This window comes from Osmerus mordax, chromosome 10 (genome assembly GCF_038355195.1).
Source record: "Osmerus mordax isolate fOsmMor3 chromosome 10, fOsmMor3.pri, whole genome shotgun sequence".
Lineage (NCBI taxonomy): Eukaryota > Metazoa > Chordata > Actinopteri > Osmeriformes > Osmeridae > Osmerus > Osmerus mordax.
In genome coordinates this window covers 3,603,128-3,622,846 of record NC_090059.1, presented here as the reverse complement: position 1 = coordinate 3,622,846, position 19,719 = coordinate 3,603,128, and the positions used below count along the sequence as shown (strand labels likewise).

Below are 19,719 nucleotides of genomic sequence, written 5' to 3'. Positions count from 1 at the left end.
AGCCTCAGTTCCTTCATCCCTCCACAGACAGGTTTAAGTAAGCTTCTTGATCAGTGATAAGTATAAATAATTGATAACTATAAAAAAACTAATTGGAGTGCCACATACTCTTAAAACTAAGATCCTTAAAACTAAACAGTCTCCTCACCAAGCAGTTAAAATAAATAAATAATCCTTCTGTAAATTTGAATGTTCTTGAGTTAATTGGAATTCTGCGTAGCCTTGGCAAGGGGTGGTAAGACATGTCAACATAAAACATGTATGATGTTTTCCTAGACTTCTTCAAAACAGAAAGTTCTTAGAGATTCCCATCAGAATCCTGTTGGTAAAGGGCACAAACACAGATTGTTCTGAATGAGTCCATCTCAGTGTTGAACGTGTGGCTTTTTGTAGAAACGATAGATTTACTACATTGGTATTTGTAATTAAAACCACACACTATCATCAGTTGGGCAATAGTCATGCAGGCAGCAGAGAAAAGGTTTGTGAGCGCATGTTTGCATGTGTGGGTGTGTGCATTTATGGTTGCTTGTGTGTGTGTATGTATGTGTGTGTGGGGGGGGGTGGGGGGGGGGGTGGAAGTGTAGCTGTCATCACTGTGCCTGCTGTATCAATGGTTGAGCATCAGTACACAGCAACTTCACATTCCAGAGTCCACACAATGCTCCTGCTCAGAGAAAGCGAAGGCAGGTAAATCCAGGATAACAGTGCAGACCTATTTTATCCTGGAACAGGAATACAACGTTCCTCCTCTTAAGAAAAGTAGAGCACCCTACTATCCCTCCTTCTGTTTTTACTCAAACATATTCCTGCTTTGTGCCGGCTTTCGACTGTTGCCACACATACCGAGTTTTTTATTCTAGGAGCACATCAGAAACACTGATACACACATTGATGTCAACGCTTGTAATTAGTCCATCTAGAGTAAATGTGCATACATTTGAGATCTGTGAATGGTTTGTAATAATGGCTTAATTGTTGTGAGTATATTGTCTTTGCATGTATGATGTGGTCTTGATGTGATCAAAATACTGATTGTCTGGCATAATCATGAATATCTTTGGTCATGAGTTGACTTTACAAAAGGATTCCTCTCTTTCTCTCTCACTCACTCACTCACTCACTCACTCACTCACTCACACACACACACACACACACACACACACACACACACACACACACACACACACACACACACACACACACACACACACACACACACACACACACACACACACACACACACACACCATTTCAATGCTCACACACACATGTATTCACGAATGTGTGCATGTGCTCCAAAGCCTCTGATGGTGACTACTGGCGTCTTCTGAACCCTGGGGAATACAGAGTGACTGCCAGGGCGGAGGGCTACAGCCCTAGCAGCAAGAAGTGTGAGGTGGGCTACGACATGGGCGCTACCCGGTGCGACTTTACAGTCGGCCGCACCAACCTGTCGCGCATCAAAGAGATTATGGAGAAGTTTGGCAAGCAGCCTATCCGGTTGCCTGTCAGACCATTTCCAATTCGCACTCCCCAACAGAGACGCCTGGGAAGGGGGGGCCCAACATCTAAGGGAGATGGAGTAACAGGGGGATAAGATGGTGCAAGGCCAAAGCACAAACATGGTTCTCTGTCCATCTGTTCTAATGGAAATGCATTCTATGGTCACATTGATTCTATCATGTTTCATTGGTCTTTGGTTGTGAACTCTACAGCAACTGTCATCAAAGTGGAAAAGATGGGGAGGGAGTTTGTAGGTCTTTATTGGTTGATTGCTCAAAATAGAGTGCTGTTCTTTTAATTATGTTCTCTCTACTTGGTACTCATCTCATTTTGAGTATAGCTTTTACTGACAAAGTGGCGACAGCCTGTATAACACCTCAAAGTTGAGAATTCTCTTCCTCCAGTCATGTTGGTGTCTGTCAACATGAATTTCCCTACTAACTTATGCAACTCCAGTATTTCCTTAAGTATTAATAAACTATTTGACCAGTAATCACAACACAGCAAGCAATCTTTGAAATTATGTTTTGGAGCAAAGACATTCAAGTTTCATTTTTGGGTTGTTTATTTTATATTGCAATCTTTTGTGCATTCTGAAATTATTTAATAAAAGTGTATTTGAAAAAAGAGTCATGTCTTCTCTTGTTAGATTGGTTAAATAAACTACATTAAAAATTTTTACTTAGATACTGTCAGGGTGTGAGGAGGGGTAGGACCCAAATGCAAGGGAGTACATAGCCATACTGAAAACAAAGGGTTTATTTCCGAAAAGCAGAGCCATAAAGCTGGTTTATGAAAGCCAAAGTTACTTTGACAACCCTATTTAGGTGAAAGGTATGATGAGAACAAAATGGCATTCTGTAAAACACTCTTTGTAAGTAAAACCACACACTATCATCGGTTGGGCAATATATATATATATATATATATAATATATATATATATATTTTTATATATAATAGTCATGAAGGCAGCAGAGCAGAGAAAAGAGTGGTGTGGTGGTGAGGGGGGGGACATCATTTCAGAATTTTTATGGCTAAATGCAATAGCTAAGCAAGTCGAATAATAGCTTTTTTTAATCTGTGATATTGTATTCTTCTATGCCAGAATACAAGTTAATCTTCTCCTGCTAGGAAGTGGGGTGTATTATTCTGGACTATTTGTTTAGTACAATGTACATGGGATATATTTTGTTATTCTACAGTTGCCACAAACAACAAAAGAAAAAATGCATTTTAGTGCACACTGCCAACAGGTCCACAGCAGGGCATTTGTAGTGGCACTCCAATGGGGGTGCTTGGCGCAGTGGGTCTAACAAATGTGTGCACTTTGACAGTTGGAGACTGGGTAGACTCTCAGCTGTGATTAAGCCCAGTGCCGGGACCACCTGTAGGCAATGTCCAGGTCCATGGAGTGTGAATCAGTGTTTGAAATCACAGTCATTTACAACTGGAGCCTCCGCTCCCATTTCTGTTTCATTACTACCAACATTTTGGTGTGAATAGGAAAAGCTTTCCTCAAGTGCTCGCAGGTGGTGGGCGATTCAAATTGTGTTTTTATAAATAGACAGTGACTGAAACCCAGTGGCGGGCCATGCATTTCACGCATAGGCCTTCAGTGACGTCATACTTAGTCCTACCTAAATTACTACACCTCATAATACCATCAATATGACACCACGGCTCGAGAAGCCATACAGAATCACTCTTACACATTACATCACCTTAGGCTAGTCGAGCAACACTTAATTTCCGGAGCATTTAAAATCAATAAGCTCGCATTCACAATTAAGAGTAGGAAACTAAGATCACGAATACTGTCAAAACTCAAAACAGCTGTAATTCAGTCCTATTTTGACATGTCAAGGTGATTGTGGTCTGAAGATAATCTGTCCCAAATTTGGTGAATATTTGATACATTTTGTAAGAGGAGTAGGACAAAAAAGTTTTATTAATTCATTCAAAATGGCGGCATCAATTCGGCTGGTATCACAAGTTAACATGTGTCAGACACGGGATCGCCCCCCTAGAGGTTAGAGGACACATATCTACAAAGCACAATAAATCTGACTCTTCTTGAGTATAGATCCCCTGAGAATGAAACATTATCATTACCATTGTACTGTTAGACAGCTACTGAGGCATACCTGGCTTCACTAAACAGATAAACCAGTATCATGACATGCTTGATGACCGTGGCTGGGTTCAAACCTATGACCTTGCACTTCAGAGGAACCCGTCTTATCCCAGTGAGCTATTCTCACTGCAGGGAAATACTGTGTTCAGTTACTGTATAAAAAAAAGTTTGTGGACCTCTTTGAAACAGGGTCCCGAGCACCTGTACCAAGTTTGATGTCAATTCAGCGAATATTTCCTGAGATATGATCTTCATCGCCGACTTTGATCAGTTTTACCGGAATGTGAAAAGGTTTGTGAGGCTTGATCTGAAGATAAATGGTGCCACATTTTTGATTATTGCAGCGCCACCTCGAGGTGAAATGGCATGACCTATTTTGGACCTCTTTAGAACAGGGTCCCTAGTCCTTATACCAAATTTGGTGTCAATGCAGTAAAGAGGTGCTGAGATATGACCTCACTTCTTTTATGGTGGCTTGGTTGACGACTTTGATTGGCTGTTCCAGTCAAAAGGTTTAGATAATCAAAAAACATGTGATGTCTTTTGTGAGGCTTGGTCTGAAGATGATCTGTGCCAAATTTGGTGAAGATTGGACAATTTAGACCATTGTAAGGGCACCTTATAGGCTACTGCATCACATTTTATGTACTATAAAGGAACTCATCAAGACATGTTTTTACATTTATAGAGGGCACACTGTCATTTATTGCATGGGGCATCCTGTGCACTCAAGTATATTTCACAATGTGAATGGCAGACAGTAGGGCACTTGGTCTATTGTTTGCCACTCTAGAGGGCATTTTAGAAACACCTTTTCAACCATGGGAGCACCAAGCAGTCACCCCCTGAGTCTTCCAGTGGGCCTGGATACACCCATGGGTACAGTATATTGCACCTATAATATTGGGGAAGCCAGAAGGAGAGGTAATATAGAGGCTTGTCAACATATGGCTACTTTAAACAATGAAAATACTTTATACAATTGAATAAAAAGTCTCCTTGATTCTTTGTGTTTCAAGATGACCTGAAAAACTGATGATAATATTCAGGTACTGCTTTGGAGCAAGGTATACCCTTCATATTTCCTGGCATAGTTTCCCGTTCAAGAATGTCCCACATGCAAAGACACACAGAGATGAAGACAGACTGAACAGTGTCAATACCTGCGAGTCAGGAGTCAGCGTCCATGCTACATGTCACTTCCTGCCACTTCCAGGGTCCATAAACATGATAGAACCCTATTTTAAGTAATATGTTAGAATACAGAATAATCGATTGGCACATTGATCTGAGTGTATCCTGTGTGGTAGCCAAGGATGCTGTGGTCGTGTTGGTTTTTTAGAAGTGGTTGCACACTGGGCATTGTTTTTTCCTTGCCAGCAGCCTCTCCCTCTGGAGCCTTCTTATTAAGCTTTTACCACCATGAGCCTTCCTCTGAAGTAATATTTGTGTAAATGTCATACTACTAAAACAGATGTTAAATTAGTTTAAGTTGTATTAGCACTCAGGAACTTTTGTGTTCTTCGCGAGCAAAACTTTGGACGCAGATATCGTGCATCATGAGATAAAAATGGCATCCCTTTGGCCTCAAACTATGTTCTGGACCAATCATCGTTCTACTGGCAGCTAATGGACGGTAATAGACCGATGGTTTATCCAATCACCTGCCAACTAATATATGGAAGTTCCGGGTTTTATTCGGAAAAGTTATCAATGTGTGGTTTAGACAGTTGGTTGGTTCCGTTTAACGGTTCATGAGCTAACTCCAGCAGAAGTCTTGCATTACAAGGTAAGTCACAAAATAATAATGTAGCCTAATTACATTACCATTTACATTTAGCAGACGCTCTTATCCAGAGCGACTTACAGTAAGTACAGGGACATTCCCCCCGAAGCAAGTAGGGTGAAGTGCCTTGCCCAAGGACACAACGTCATTTAGCACAGCTGGGAATCGAACTGGCAACCTTCAGATTACTAGCCCGACTCCCTCACCGCTCAGCCATCTGACATTTATTCATATAGCAGACGCTTTTATCCAAAGCGACTTCCAAGAGAGAGCTTTACAAAAGTGCATAGGTCACTGATCATAACAACGAGATTGCCCCAAAACATTGCGGGCATAGGCGGAAATCCCGTGGGGGACACGACCCCCCCCCCCTCCCCCCCATCCTGGATTTTTTTTTATTTGTCCTCCCCAATAAATCACTGTAAACATAACGACATTTTAATAATATTAATAATGTACATTTAACATATTACAATGTAGGATTTAGCATATTACAATGTGTTACAGCAGTAATTTTGGTGTCCCCCTCAGGAATTGCTCTTGAGAAAATGTCATATAAATGTCCCCCCCAAAATCGATAGCAGATGTTCGCCACTGATTGCGGGTAGCCAGAACATGAAGCATACATTGTGAAAAGCAAATAAGTGCCAATTGGAAGAACCATAAGATCATGTAGTTAAACAAGTTACAAATTAAACAACATGAACTTCAAAAAATGCAAGAGTGTACCTGTAGAAAAAGCAAGCAACAATAATATAATTCACAACGAGTACAAGAAGTTAAATCAGTTACAACTCACCAACAAGAGCAACAAGTCCCTCAATAAGAGTCATTGTGTTCCTGGAGGAAACTAACATCAGGTCCAGCAAATCATTCCTGAAGGCCCGTCACACCATAACGTTCTGGTCAACGTTCTATGACGTTAGAGGAAACGTTGGTAATCGTCCATGGTCGCTGGTATAGCGCTGGTATACCGCCAGAAGAGCGTTGTGTGGACGCTGGCGACGCTGGTAATCGTCGGTAATCGTCGGTGTCGGTGATCGTCGGAGAACGCTGGTCCAGAAAAAAAGTTTTGAACATGCACAAAAGTTCTCATGGCGACCAGCGTTCTTCAACGTTTAATTTTAAACGCTGGATAACGCTGAAGAACGTTTGTGGACGTTTGACTAACGTTGCATGCGTTTGGCTATTGTTAGTCAGTCGTTACCCTAGCGTTACTTGGTTGTTATTCATCGTTTGCGAAAGCAAACTTTGTTTTCATCGTTTGCTTTCGTCACACGTCGTCGCGACACAGTGACACGTCGTCAAATGCTAATAGTTTTCAGGGGTGTCTTACTTGGTCGCTGTTACACGCTCCTCATGCGTCAGTCCCACGCTAGTCATGCGTTATAGTCACACGTTAGTCATACGCCAGATGTGTCGACCTCGCCCTAGAACGCTCGAAATTGAACGATTAGAACTGTCAGAGAACGTTCACCAGAACGTTATGGTGTGACGGAGCCTTAAGTACCGTTGTATTCCCGGAACAAGTGCGTCTTAAGCCTTTTCTTGAAGGTGGGGAGACAGTCAGTGTCTCTGATGGAGGTGGGGAGGTGATTCCACCATTGGGGAGCCAGACAGGAGAAGAGCTTGGGTTGGGAGCGGGCGCTCTTGAGAGGTGGAACTAGGTAAATAAACTAACGATTATTTTAATAATCGATTAATCTGTCGATTCTTTTTTCGATTAATTGATGAATCGGATAAAAAAAACAAAAAAGCATTAATTTCCAACCCTTTATTCAAAAACAGAACTGACAGTGCAAATTCACAGTGCAAAAAATCTTCAGAATGTGCACAAACAGGCACACAATTTTGAAAAAGTTATTAATATTAGCGTGGATTTAATGCTATTTTCCAAGATGAGCAATTTATTTGAGTTTTGTTTAAAACTTTAATGAAGATTGAAATGCTGTGGATGTAGGCCAGACTTTATTTGAATAATCTCGTGTATATTTAAGATTTTTTTAAACAATTTTGAAAAAAGTTAAGATTTGCGAGGATTAAGCTATTTTCAAAGATTAGTGATTTTCTATCATTTTATTTGAAACTTCATTGAAAAAGTAAAAGCTGTGGAAGTATACCAGACACTGTTAAGATACTCTGGTGTCTGTTTGAGGTTTTATATTCCAAAAAATATTATAAAAGTCTACATTTTGCAAAATGGTATGGGTTGTTTTCACCCGGTCCCTAACGCGATGCTGCAAAGTAGCGTCTTCCGAATGTGAGACGAATGTCGAATATGAAACTAACTTCACCTCGGTCAATTAACACACTGTTTCGATGTATTTAGTGTGAAATGCTCCCACACCTTGGATGACTTGGGTCGTACTGATTTCTCTGCTTCCGCCATGTGTTTCAGAACAACGTTACTCAAGAACGTCTCTACAATGGCCTTTCCTCTACCTCTGCTCCGCTCCACTTTTTTTTTTTATACTCAAACATCTCCGCGACATATTGAGTGGCGTAATAATCGTGCGACACAACGAATCGATAATGACATTTGTTGCCAACGCTTTTAATAATCCCTAGCTGGAACCACCAGATGGTTGTCAGAAGAAGACCGTAGGTGGCGGGTGGGGGTATCGCTCTGGATAAGAGCGTCTGCTAAATTTCAAAATGTATAAGGCTGGAGGAGAGACTTGATGTAGTCGGGTGCAGCCCCTTTCACCGCTCAGAAGGTCAGTACCAGGGTCTTGAATCTGATACGGGCCATGATGGGAAGCCAGTGGAGGGAGATGAGGAGTGGGGTAACATGGGAGCGTCTGGGTAGATTGAAGACCAGGCGGGCCGCTGCGTTCTGAATCCTCTGGAGAGGGAGGGTTGCGCATGCTGGGAGACTGGCGAGCAGCGAGTTGCAGTAGTCCAACTTGGAGACAAGTGCTTGGACTAGCAACTGGGTGGAATGCTCAGACAGGTATCTCCTGATCTTCCGGATGTTGTAGAGGGTGAATTTACATGACCTGGAGACTGCAGCAATGTGGGCAGTGAGGGAGAGCTTGTCATCCATGGTAACCCAGAGGTTCCTTGCAGAGGATGAAGGGGTCACCATCGCAGATCCCAGGGTGATTGAGAGATCGTGGGAGATGGAGGGTTTGGCCGGGATGATGAGAAGTTCTGTTTTGGCGAGGTTCAGCTGGAGGTGGTGCTTGGTCATCCAGGCGGAGATGTCTGTGAGGCAGGCCTCGATCCTAGCTGAGATCCCCGGATCAGTCGGGGGGAACGACATCATTTCATCCGTGCACTTCACGGACCATTGAGTGATCGGTGTTTGTGTAGCGGCCGGGGAGATCTCATGCAGGAGAAAGTTTGTCTGTTTTGTTTTTATGTTCCGTGTTCGGTGCCACTATGAGAATCCCATACACAGGAAATTAACTACTAAACATCAGAGCAACTTTATCCCCTAGTTGCCACCCTGATCTTCAGGGTTTTCATTCGGATATCCTTAGAAACTCTACGGATCGTAGCCCAAACAAACACACGAGAGCTCGCCCATGGAGGCTACTCCCCCGCAGCAGAGCGAGGGGAAATCGAGCCGGCAGCAGACTCTGCTTGAAGAAGAAAGGTTTCCGTGCACCTCTACCTGGATTAGTACTGGCTAACGTGAGAACACTCAGCAACAAGCTGGATGAGCTCCAACTTCGGCTGAGGACGGACAAGGGCTATTCGCATATTGCTGCTTTCTGCTTTACGGAAACCTGGCTCCACTCCAATATTCCTGACACGGCGATGGACCTGCCCAGCTATCAGCTCTTTAGAGCGGACCGCGATGAGACAGCCACCGGGAATACAAAAGTCGGAGGTGTCTGCTTTTATGTGAGTAACGAGTGGTGCAGCGATTTAACAGTCATCGCTGAATTATGCTCCTCCGACCTGGAATTATTGGTGATACACTGCAAACCCTTCTACTCACCTAGAGAAATATCATCCATTATCCTTGCGTGTGTCTATACGTCCAGCCTCAGGCGCAGGCTGACACTGCACAGCAACTTTTAGCAGATCAGATCACGCAGATCAATTTATTTGTCATGGGTGACTTTAACCACACTGATCTGAGGTCTAAACTTCCAAAATACCATCAGCTGGTGCGCTGCGCCACCAGGGGAGAACGGACTCTTGATCACTGCTATTCTACCATCAAAGAGGCATATCGCGCGTGCGCTCCACTAGGCAATAGCGATCATGCTGTGATTAAACTCATCCCCACATACCAGTCCCTACTCAAGAAACAAAACCGATAGAGGTCTGTCCAGAAACGAACACCAGATGCAACTGAATCTCTACAAGCCTGTTTTGACATTACAAACTGGGCAGCTATTAAACTGGCATGCAATAACATTGATGAGTATGCAGACACATGCTCATATTACGTCTATTTTTGTGACGAACGCATCCCCAGAAAATCCATTGTCATTTATGGAAATAATAAACCGTGGTTCAATAAGGAGGTGAGACTACTGAGGAGAGAGAAGGAGCTGGTCCACAGGAGCAGAGACAAAGTCGCGTACACCAAAGCCAAATATGCCCTCATCAAAGCCATCCAGCATGCTAAAGGGGTGTACAAGGCTAGAATTGAACAACAAGTCGGGGATAAAAACATCAGTGCTGTCTGGAAGGGCCTACAATCTGCCACGTGTTACAAGAAGAAGCCCCCCCCCACCACCACCACCTCTAACGACCCAAATCTACCAGACCAGTTCAATGTGTTCTGCACAAGGTTTGAAGTACCGCGTGGGTCCCCCCCCCCCTCCATCCTCGTCGCCTCCTCTCCCCCTGCCACCACCTCACCTGCTCCACTGGTCATCACTGAGCATGAGGTTCGGAGGCTCTTCAAAGGTCAGAACACCAGGAAAGCGTGTGGGCCGGACAGGGTGTCACCTGCTACCCTCAAGCACTGTGCCAGCTGGCTCCAGTGTTTACGGTCATTTTTAATCAGTCTCTTAATTTATGCCGTGTTCCTGTATGCTTCAAATCTGCTGTCATCATTCCAGTGCCGAAAAAGCCCAAGATCAATGTTGTGGAAAAAACAGCAAACTGCTGTAATTATGAAGATGGAGAAATGATTATGGATTATATGATTGAAAATGAACCTCTTAATCACCTTTATTACTTTTATATGCTTTATTACTGAAAACCAGATGCAAAGCTGTTGACTTATTAGTATTACCACTAAAACATAATAGAAATAGAGGCCAAATGTGGAAGACCAGATAGTTTGAGTGCAAGAGAGAAGTATGTGTGTAGGCCTTTCCCATGAAGGACTACAAAGCCCAGATATTGAGAACTACAAGCGCCAGACATCAGGGGACAAATTTATGTCCTTAAACTCAGTATCCCTGTGCAGCTGGGCCGCAAGGCCTCACGAGGGCCCTGGAAGGGGAAGATAGAGGAAAAGTACTGGCAATGTAAATTCTGTGACAATTGACCAACCGGGTGTGAATACATAAATGCATCTGTGACCAGTTATAATGTACCAATGACAAAATATCATAAAATAATGGAGAGCAAATGTCCGGAGAAAAATTCCCGTCAGACTCCGGGGTCTACTCACATTTGTTGGAATCAATCTTTTGTGATGGATTTGAATAAACACTTTGCATCATACTTTGCTGCCGTTTCCGTGCTGTTTTACATTTTGATATTGGTTAAAAACTTAGCCTATTCTTTCCCCGACATCACCTGCTTGAGTGACTACAGACCGGTCGCCCTCACCTCTGTAGTCATGAAAGTATTTGAACGCTTGGTCTTCTCCTATCTCAAAGCATCCACTGACCACCTCATGGACCCCCTCCAAATTGCATACAGACCCAACCGCTCAGTAGACGATGCAATCAACATAGCCCTTCACTATATTCTACAACACCTGGACAATCGGAACACCTATGCAAGGGTCCTGTTTGTGGATTATAGTTCTGCCTTTAACACCATCATTCCCGACCTTCTCCATAGCTAACTGACCCATCTGGACATCCACCCCCTCACCTGCTTATGGATTACAGATTTTCTCACCAACAGGAGACAGTATGTCAGGCTGGGCCCGCATCTGTCACAGCCCCACACAGTTAACACCGGTGCCCCCAGGGTTGTGTGCTGTCCCCCTGCTCTTCTCCCTGTACACCATTGACTGCTCCTCTGGTGACCCATCTGTCAAGACCATCAAGTATGCAGACGACACCACCTTGATAGGTCTCATCAGCAACAACAAGGAGTCTGCCTACCCGAGGGAAGTCGGCCATCTAGAGTCCTGGGGGGTATTCCAGGTAGCAGGTTTAGTGAAAACTTTGAGTTGTTTAACCCTGAAAAGAGGCTTACTCCGAGGTTTCCGTTCCAGAAAGAGAGGTAACGAAACCTTTTGGTAAGTTTCCATGGTAACTTACTCCGTGAAACTAATCTGCTCGCTAGAAGGTTTTCCATGCCAAACTCTGGGTTTTTATCTATCCCCTCCCTCTTTCTGAGCCTGATAGCGTTGGCAGACTAGGGATATCCTTTCCTGGTTCAGCCAACCGATCTCGAACAAAATTTTATTCGCTTAGTTATACGCCGGGACAGGATTTTAAGACTGCGATTTGATGTGCTTTAATTCCCTGATGAATACCTAGGTTAACGTTACCATTTCCCGTCACAATCTGTAATGTATTTTAGCAACATTGTCAGCCCTTAGGCCAACATCGCTAATGTTACTCGCCGTGCACGTGCACTCAGAACTGACCAAACGCTTTTTGGCACTGAAATAAAGACAAATATTTGAAATTGTATTTGGTCTTCTTTATTGCCTACAAATAGATATCTAACAATGAGTATCTTTATTGGCTATTGTTCCTATAATTTACATGATTCACCTGTGACCATGTACCATCCTGTAACTGGTGTTTCAGCAAATCTATTTCAACATTGTAGGGGGTCAATATTGGCCAAACAACTGAAACTAATTCCCCTATGGTTTGAAGGAAGATGGGAAACTGAACAGTGTATTAACATTAACCAAATAATGCCAATACCAATGGAATTACAGTTATTCGACTCTATGGGTTAAATCAGAGCAAGAATGGTCAAAGTAAGGTTAAATAATATAATAATTTAATCATATTGCAAATGAATGAAATCAATGAAGGTTAACTCTTACCTACTCTACCATGATTATTGTAAACTAGAAATAGAAAGCAAGAGGTGAGGAAGAAGGAGTAGGACAAGCCAGAGCTGAGGAGAAGGTCTCAGGAGATCAAGAATCCACAGATGCTTCACAATTCTTTTTATACCCAAAACAACTAATAACACCACAATCTTGACCCTTACTTATCAACATGACTAGCAATGCCACAGTAAGTTACACAATGATGTGTGAGAGCCATCAAGTTGAGACTCCATCCAGTAACTCCAGATTTTACCATATGAGAGGTGGGGGCAGGTTGATAGCCTTACAAGATCAGCCTTTATTCTTCTGCCCTAAATACACCATCTCTTGGTCAAAATAGAAATTCAGCAAATTCAACAATTAATATTGATATAGATTATTGTTTCTACAATTAACATCACCTGTTACATGCATCCTCCTGTAACTGGTGTTCTAGTAAATCTTTTTCAAGATTATCCTTTATTCTTCTACCCTAAGTAGGCCTACACCATCTCTTGGTCAGTTTTTGGCAATACTTCATGAGGTGCAATTTGAACAACTCATTTACTTGTAACTGGGAATACATGGGATTGCATTACATTTCACAGTTCCACATGCAGAATTCAGCTGCCATTAAATGAACATATCACTGTATACTGCATCCATGCTCTGTTCAACAGGATCAGAATGTGCAAATCGTTTTTTATATTCATTATTCTCATAATGTCAGTGTAACTGACAATTCTACACAAGCCTGTAAATAAAAGTACATGGGGAGAGAACTACCAGTAGCTACCATACATAATTCTCTGAATCCATTTTCTGCGGCAGCAGTCAATGTCTCTTCGTCATCTTAATCATCATCGTCATCATCATTTTATGAAAATATTAAGCAAATTACCAGAACTGCATTTTTCCATCTACGTAATATAGTCAATATAGCCAAAATACAAAAATTCCTGTATTTGGTAGCAATTCAATGAGGGGATCCCTCATTGAATTGCTCCTCCCAAGGTTTCTTCAATTTTTTCTCCTGCAGTGGGTTTTTCTGGGAGTTTTTCCTTGTCTTCCTTGAGGGTTTAGGTTGGTTGAGGGGCAGTTCTATGGGCGTATGTGAACCCCTCGACATGCTTGCGTGTAAAAAGGGCTATACAAATACATTTTGATTTGATTTGAAAAGCATTCTGTTGGGGGAAACTGCTATTACAAGTTGAAATAGGTACCAATTGATATTTACTTTGTATCATGTCGATATATGATTAAAACCAAAATGACTTCGAGGCTACAATCACAAGCGTATAGCTTAAGCAAAATATGTCTTACCTGTTTGTAGTATGTTTTTATATTTAATATAACATTGAACATGCTATTTTATTAAGTCTCCCACTTTTTCTTCTGTAATATTAACGGTATGGACTGGCTATTACACCAAATGTATGCGTTGACTTCGCAGTTTGTCTCCCACGCCAATTGTATACGCTGCTACAGCCGTGTTGCTTTTTTCCGTAATATGTGCTCAGATTGAACACGAAATAAAACTTATATCTGAAGTGTGGTGAAGTAGGACAAGGTTTTTTGTTGCTGGGTGCCATGGTTGATCCCAGTATCGGAGCTCCATTGATGTTGGCTTTTAATAGTTCTCATGAGCGCGCTTAACTCAGAGTTGACGTACTCCGAGTTGAGTTAACAAATTCAAATCAGCTTTTCTGGAACCGAGTTTTCAGAGTTTCCAATTTTAAAGTAACTCAACTCAGAGTTCAGGGTTAGGCTCAGAGTTTGTTAAACCCGCTACCTGGAATACCCCCCTGGTGTGCAGTCAGCAAGCTAGAGCTCAACGTCAACAAGACAGTGGAGGTGATTGTGGACTTTCGTAAAAAGGTTCTGACACATCCTCCACTTGTCATCAACAACTCATCTGTCACTGGAGTAGAGCATTTCAAGTTCCTAGGCACAACCATCACCAACACCCTAAAATGGGACAATAACATCACTCAATTAGTGAAGAAAGGTCAGCAGCGCCTGTTCTTCCTCCGGCAGCTGAGAGGACTACAGGTCAGCCCCCCCATCATGGTGCAGTTTTACAGGGTTATCATTGAGAGTGTGCTTACATCGTCTCACTCGGACTGGTATGACTCTGCCTCTGCCCGCTCTAAGGCCAGGCTCCAAAGAGTCGTACGGGCAGCAGAGCGCATCACCGGCTGCCCCCTTCCCTCCATCAAGGACCTTCACAGCTCCAGATCCCTCAGGAAAACAATAAAGATCACGGCAGACCCCTCACATCCTGCCAACAGTCTCTTTAACCGTCTCCCCTCTGGACGGCGATACAGGGCCATTATGACCAAAACATCGCGTCACCTCAACAGTTTTTTCCCCCAAGCAATAGCCCTCCTAAATAGCTCTTACACATTAACTTTATGGCACTTTATTTAACTTTATTGGGTGTGCTTTGCCTTCGGTAAGGGCACAACCTTTGTTCTCTATCATATATATTTCTTATTGTTTCTTTTCGCCCCCCTAAGGATCAGTCAATATTTAGACTACATAAACAACCTATGTGTCAAAAGTTTCGTATTGGTAGCGATTGAGTTGCTTGTATTTTTATTTGCGTTCCGTTGCACGGTTTAAGTAGAAATTGGGTTTTTGTGCCAAAAAGTGCCTTCTGTCAACGAAGGGTACTCAGTGCTAGCCTACGTCACTACGTCAGCACACGTTAGCAACGACGCATGGATACAACATAGCTGGGCAGGTCCATCGCCGTGTACAACAATTTCGAGTGTAACTGCCATCTCGGATTTTTGATTTAGGTCGTGAAAGTCTTTGTAATTTGAGCGAGTGCGGGTCGCCCGTGAGACTGCCTAGACGGCAGCCATGCAAGCATCATAGTAGTCTAGTATTTTCGTAATTTTATAGTTCGGTCAATTCTACACCAAAAAACAGAAGGAGGGCAATGTTATGACGATATGACTATTGTGAAGACAGCCAGATGGTGAGATTTTAATATAGGTATGGAAGGCCTAGTGGGCAAGTATTAAGATGCCCCCGTGTGTCAACACGGGGGCATCTTTTAATACCTTTTTTTACTACCTTCTGAATAAAATAAAAAACCATCACGACACTGAGTTGCAAGTGTTAATCGGCGACCTTTCTAACGTTTACGCAGATTTTGACATATATCACACTATACACAACAGAATAGATTTAGAGACTCATTGATGTTGACCACATATTGCACACATTTATTTCATTTTGTGAATAAAAATAAAACAAACTACATAAAATGTGCAATGGAGAGATAGTTCCAGCATTCACTGCATGAACTGTTACATGAACATTACAAACTGGCATCTGTTATGAATTATTGCTGATATAATTTCACAAACTGGCAATACTGAACTGCTATAATTTGATTTGAACATAAACCTGTGCCTAGGCCTCATATGAACATATTACTGTCTTAATTTTATGGCCTTTTCCTCAATAATGTTGTCCATTTTAACCAGTTCCTCTTGTTTCTCTTTGTATCTCCTTCTGAGTGTATTGGATTTAGTTATTAGCTGGGCCATTTTTGACCGAGCCTTCCCCTCCGCTTCCTCGGCCAACTTGTTAGCATCATTTTCAAGGATGGTACAGACATCGTCCAGGACTCTGCGTTGCCGTCTGAGCTCCACTAGTTCTTCCTCTGCGGCCTTCCTCTTCAGTATCTGAGCAGCACTCTCCCTCTTTTTGCGTTCTTGCTCAAGGTATAGCCTGTACTGGGACCTTGCTGAGGCCACAGAGGCCAGCAGGTCCTTGGTTAAAGGCACCTTGAAGACACCACCACAGCTACTGACATTGTCACAGATTAACCTCAGTGCCTCCAAGGAGTCACCTAGAGGGTTACACGTTTCCACCTCCTTGTTTATGGAGAAGCCTCTCTCCACGGTGGCTTGTCCATGCGACAGAAGTAAAAGGCTCTGGCAGAACCTTAAAAGGTCAGTGTATGATGTGCTGAGCGTTGAGTGTAGAAACACATCCACACGCTGCTTCAAAGGTTGAAAAGAGCGGAAGCGTTCATCTCTGCCCTCAAGAGACAGCAATGACGTGAACTGCTGGATGATCACTAGACCTGCAACATTGACACAGAAATTAAGGTAATTAATAGGTCATTTAAATTCATTAGTCACCCATTTGACAATACATATATCACAACATCATGTTATAACATTCTACACAGAGATAAGAATGTGTAAGACTTAAGAACTTATTAATTTGATAAAGCATTGACACTTCCTCACTGTTGGGAGGAGAATGCAGAAAACCATCTTGCTAATGAGACTTCTCACGCACGGCTTTAGCCAATCGGAATAACCTATGCACTTTAACTGTCCCCTATACAATATTTTCTTACCAGCTGGGATGCCACCTGCCAGCTGCTTGCCCTGGAGGAATGTTTGCACAATGCCCTTCATCTGTCTGATGCACCAATCAGGATCTCTGTGCATCTTTGTAGGGTCCAAGCATGCAATCTGTCTGACCACTGGGAATGTCAGGGGGCTTTTCACCTGTAGCTTTACAACCACCTTAACAAGGCCCTGGATAAGGTGCCTGAAGGTGAGCACAGAAAGCTCACCAAACCTGCATCCTGGTTTGCCCTGTAGTTCCTAACAAATGAGGAACATTCATGAATGTTCACTGCAAATGCTTTGGAAAATAATCTGTTTTATTTTTATCTCTATTTCTTTTTCTTCTTCTTCTTCTTCTTCTTATTATTATTAGAACTAATTAGTTGTAGTAGCAGCCTAAGCATAGTAGTAGCAGTACTTCCTAGTGACAAAAGTTAATTTGACAACATACATCCTGGTTCATTGTGCAGGCAACCCAAAACACATGTGCATCTCTGAAGAAAAAAATAGGCTACCTTGATGGCAGATTCAGCTCCCAGGCTTATGTCTACACTCTTAGGAGAGACCAAGTTATTTTCATCTGTTAGATCTATTTTGATCAGCTGCAGGGGTGTGAGGTCCTGGAGGAGCTCTCGTTGAACAAACCGCCTCAGTAAACTCTTAAAATTGCAAAACAAGCAGTCAGTAATCAAGCTATTTACATACAGATTCATCAAATGCAATCAATTATTTAAAACATTTACAGTGATCATTACCATCATCAGCTCAGTCAAATCTTTGGCCAAGAAGGGCAACACTGGCTCATCTGTTTGGAACTTTGTCAAGAAGGGGTTGAAAGTCCTTGCAATTGCGAGAAAGAACTGGAGTTTTGCAATAATGAAAGGATCCTTTTGTGCTGCTACTATGGTGTCATATGAGGCTGTGCAGGGGACTGGAACCCTCTTTGTCTCTGCAGCATCCACATACGTCTTAAGCACTGGCCAAACTTCAACTGCTCTCTCTGCCACAGGAACGTTTTCGACCCATCTATGGCCACAAAATGGTAAGGGAAAGCAGGAGGACCCTGTCAGGCTAGTGAAGTCTTCTCTCCTGGCAGGAACATTATGAAAGAGGAAGTGCATGGCTCGCAGAAGTTTTTCCAACTGCCACATAGTGAAGCCTGCCTTTAAAGCATTGTGGACGGTGTGAAGTCCACAGCTTCCAACAGTGACAACCTGAGCACCTCCGTAGAGCTCTGCGTGCTCTTTCTGGAGAAGATCCACCAACTTGAAATTCACATCGGGGCCATCCATGCCAACTGATAGTAGTTCCCTCATATTCAGTTGTGTAACACATTCCTGGGAATCAACACAGGAGACAATTTGTTAAAAGTTATCAGTCAGATACAGTAAAATTGATCTCAACATTCACAAGGCTTGGCACTTGGGGTTAAGGAGAAGCATACTGCACACACATTTTATTTCAATTATTAGTTGGTATTTTAGCAATTTTTGTGGGGAAAAGTGTGGATCATTTTACTGATTCGGTTCTTTGAATCTCGTTCAGTATAATGAACGAATCTTTTTTCGAGTCATTCGTTCATTTCAACGGGGGGGCGGGGGGGGGGCGCTATCCGTCCACTGCAAACACTTATCATATTCTCGTGTAGGTTAGTGCATGACATGTGCACCAGCAGATACTATTTTAAAAGAAATTCCTGCATTAAAATAATGTATCATGACAGTTTGTATGATTTGGTCATTTATTATCACACTAGCATTTAATTATCACGGCAAACACTGCACTAAACTGTAAGTCTAAATGTTAAGTGAAAATAACAAAACCAGTCAGTTGACTTGAACGAATATCATTCACGTCTTACTAAAACAGCGGCCACGCGAAAGGGAATGAGGAAACTGTTTCCTCTACTAAAAAATACAATGTGGGTCACGTGAAAAAAGGATCCAAAGACTCGTAGAAAGACCGATTCGGGAAATGAACGAATCGTTTGTTTCCTCTAGCTACCACTACAGAGCGTATGCAGGTCACGGGAAAAATTATCCAAAGACTCATAGAAAGACCGAGTCAGGAAATTAACGAATCGTTCGTTTCATCTAGCTACCACTACAGAGCCTATGCAGGTCACGTGAAAAATGATCCAAAGACTCGTACCTGAAGACCGAGTCGTGAAATGGACGAATCATTTCTGTTTACTTGGACGAGCCTATGCAACAGTCCCGATGTGCGGCCACGAGAAAATGAACAAATCACTCTGAGAGGACTCGTTACTCCCGAGTCCTTGTAAGGATTCACGAACGACACATCACTAGTCATACAGCTTTGGTGTGCTATACAAAGAATGTTTGCTTAATCATGTTACACATCACACATTGATTGCTTTTGTACATGTTTATAGTAAAGAATGAAAGACTAAATTATATTCCAAATTCAGTCTTTTATTTATTAAAGCTGTTTCTGCATATGAGAAAATTGATGACCAATGACATGCTGGGGCTGAGCTGCACATGAATTACATGCATTGTCTACATGTATACGTGCTGGGTGCAACATTTAATATTGTGTGTCATTGAAATTCATGTAGACTATGGCTACATTGCAGAAGTGTCAGAACTGAGAGCAGTCCAGGGTGATCTCCATCTCTGGATAAACCACTATATTGCACTCGAGATCCGTTGTCCTGCGACCAAAGAGCGACTTAACGGCAACTTAACCCATGGTACCAAAAAATAACGTAACCAGCCGACCAAGGTACGACGTCGCGG

General features: G+C 42.6%; 1 protein-coding gene across 5 annotated transcripts in view; it reads left to right on the top strand.

The window, feature by feature from the left end:
* The window catches only part of cpxm2 (carboxypeptidase X (M14 family), member 2), a 177,437-nt gene extending 175,314 nt beyond the window's left edge, over positions 1-2,123 (top strand). For 3 of the 5 annotated variants that reach the window (XM_067244759.1, XM_067244761.1, XM_067244758.1), the window contains one exon: positions 1,305-2,123. In XM_067244759.1, the coding sequence (XP_067100860.1) occupies positions 1,305-1,600 (296 nt within the window). In that variant the 3' untranslated portion in view covers positions 1,601-2,123. The remainder of the gene's footprint in view (positions 1-1,304) is intronic. The other 2 variants (XM_067244763.1, XM_067244762.1) reach the window with 2 other exon arrangements.
* The last annotated feature ends 17,596 nt before the right edge of the window (positions 2,124-19,719 follow it).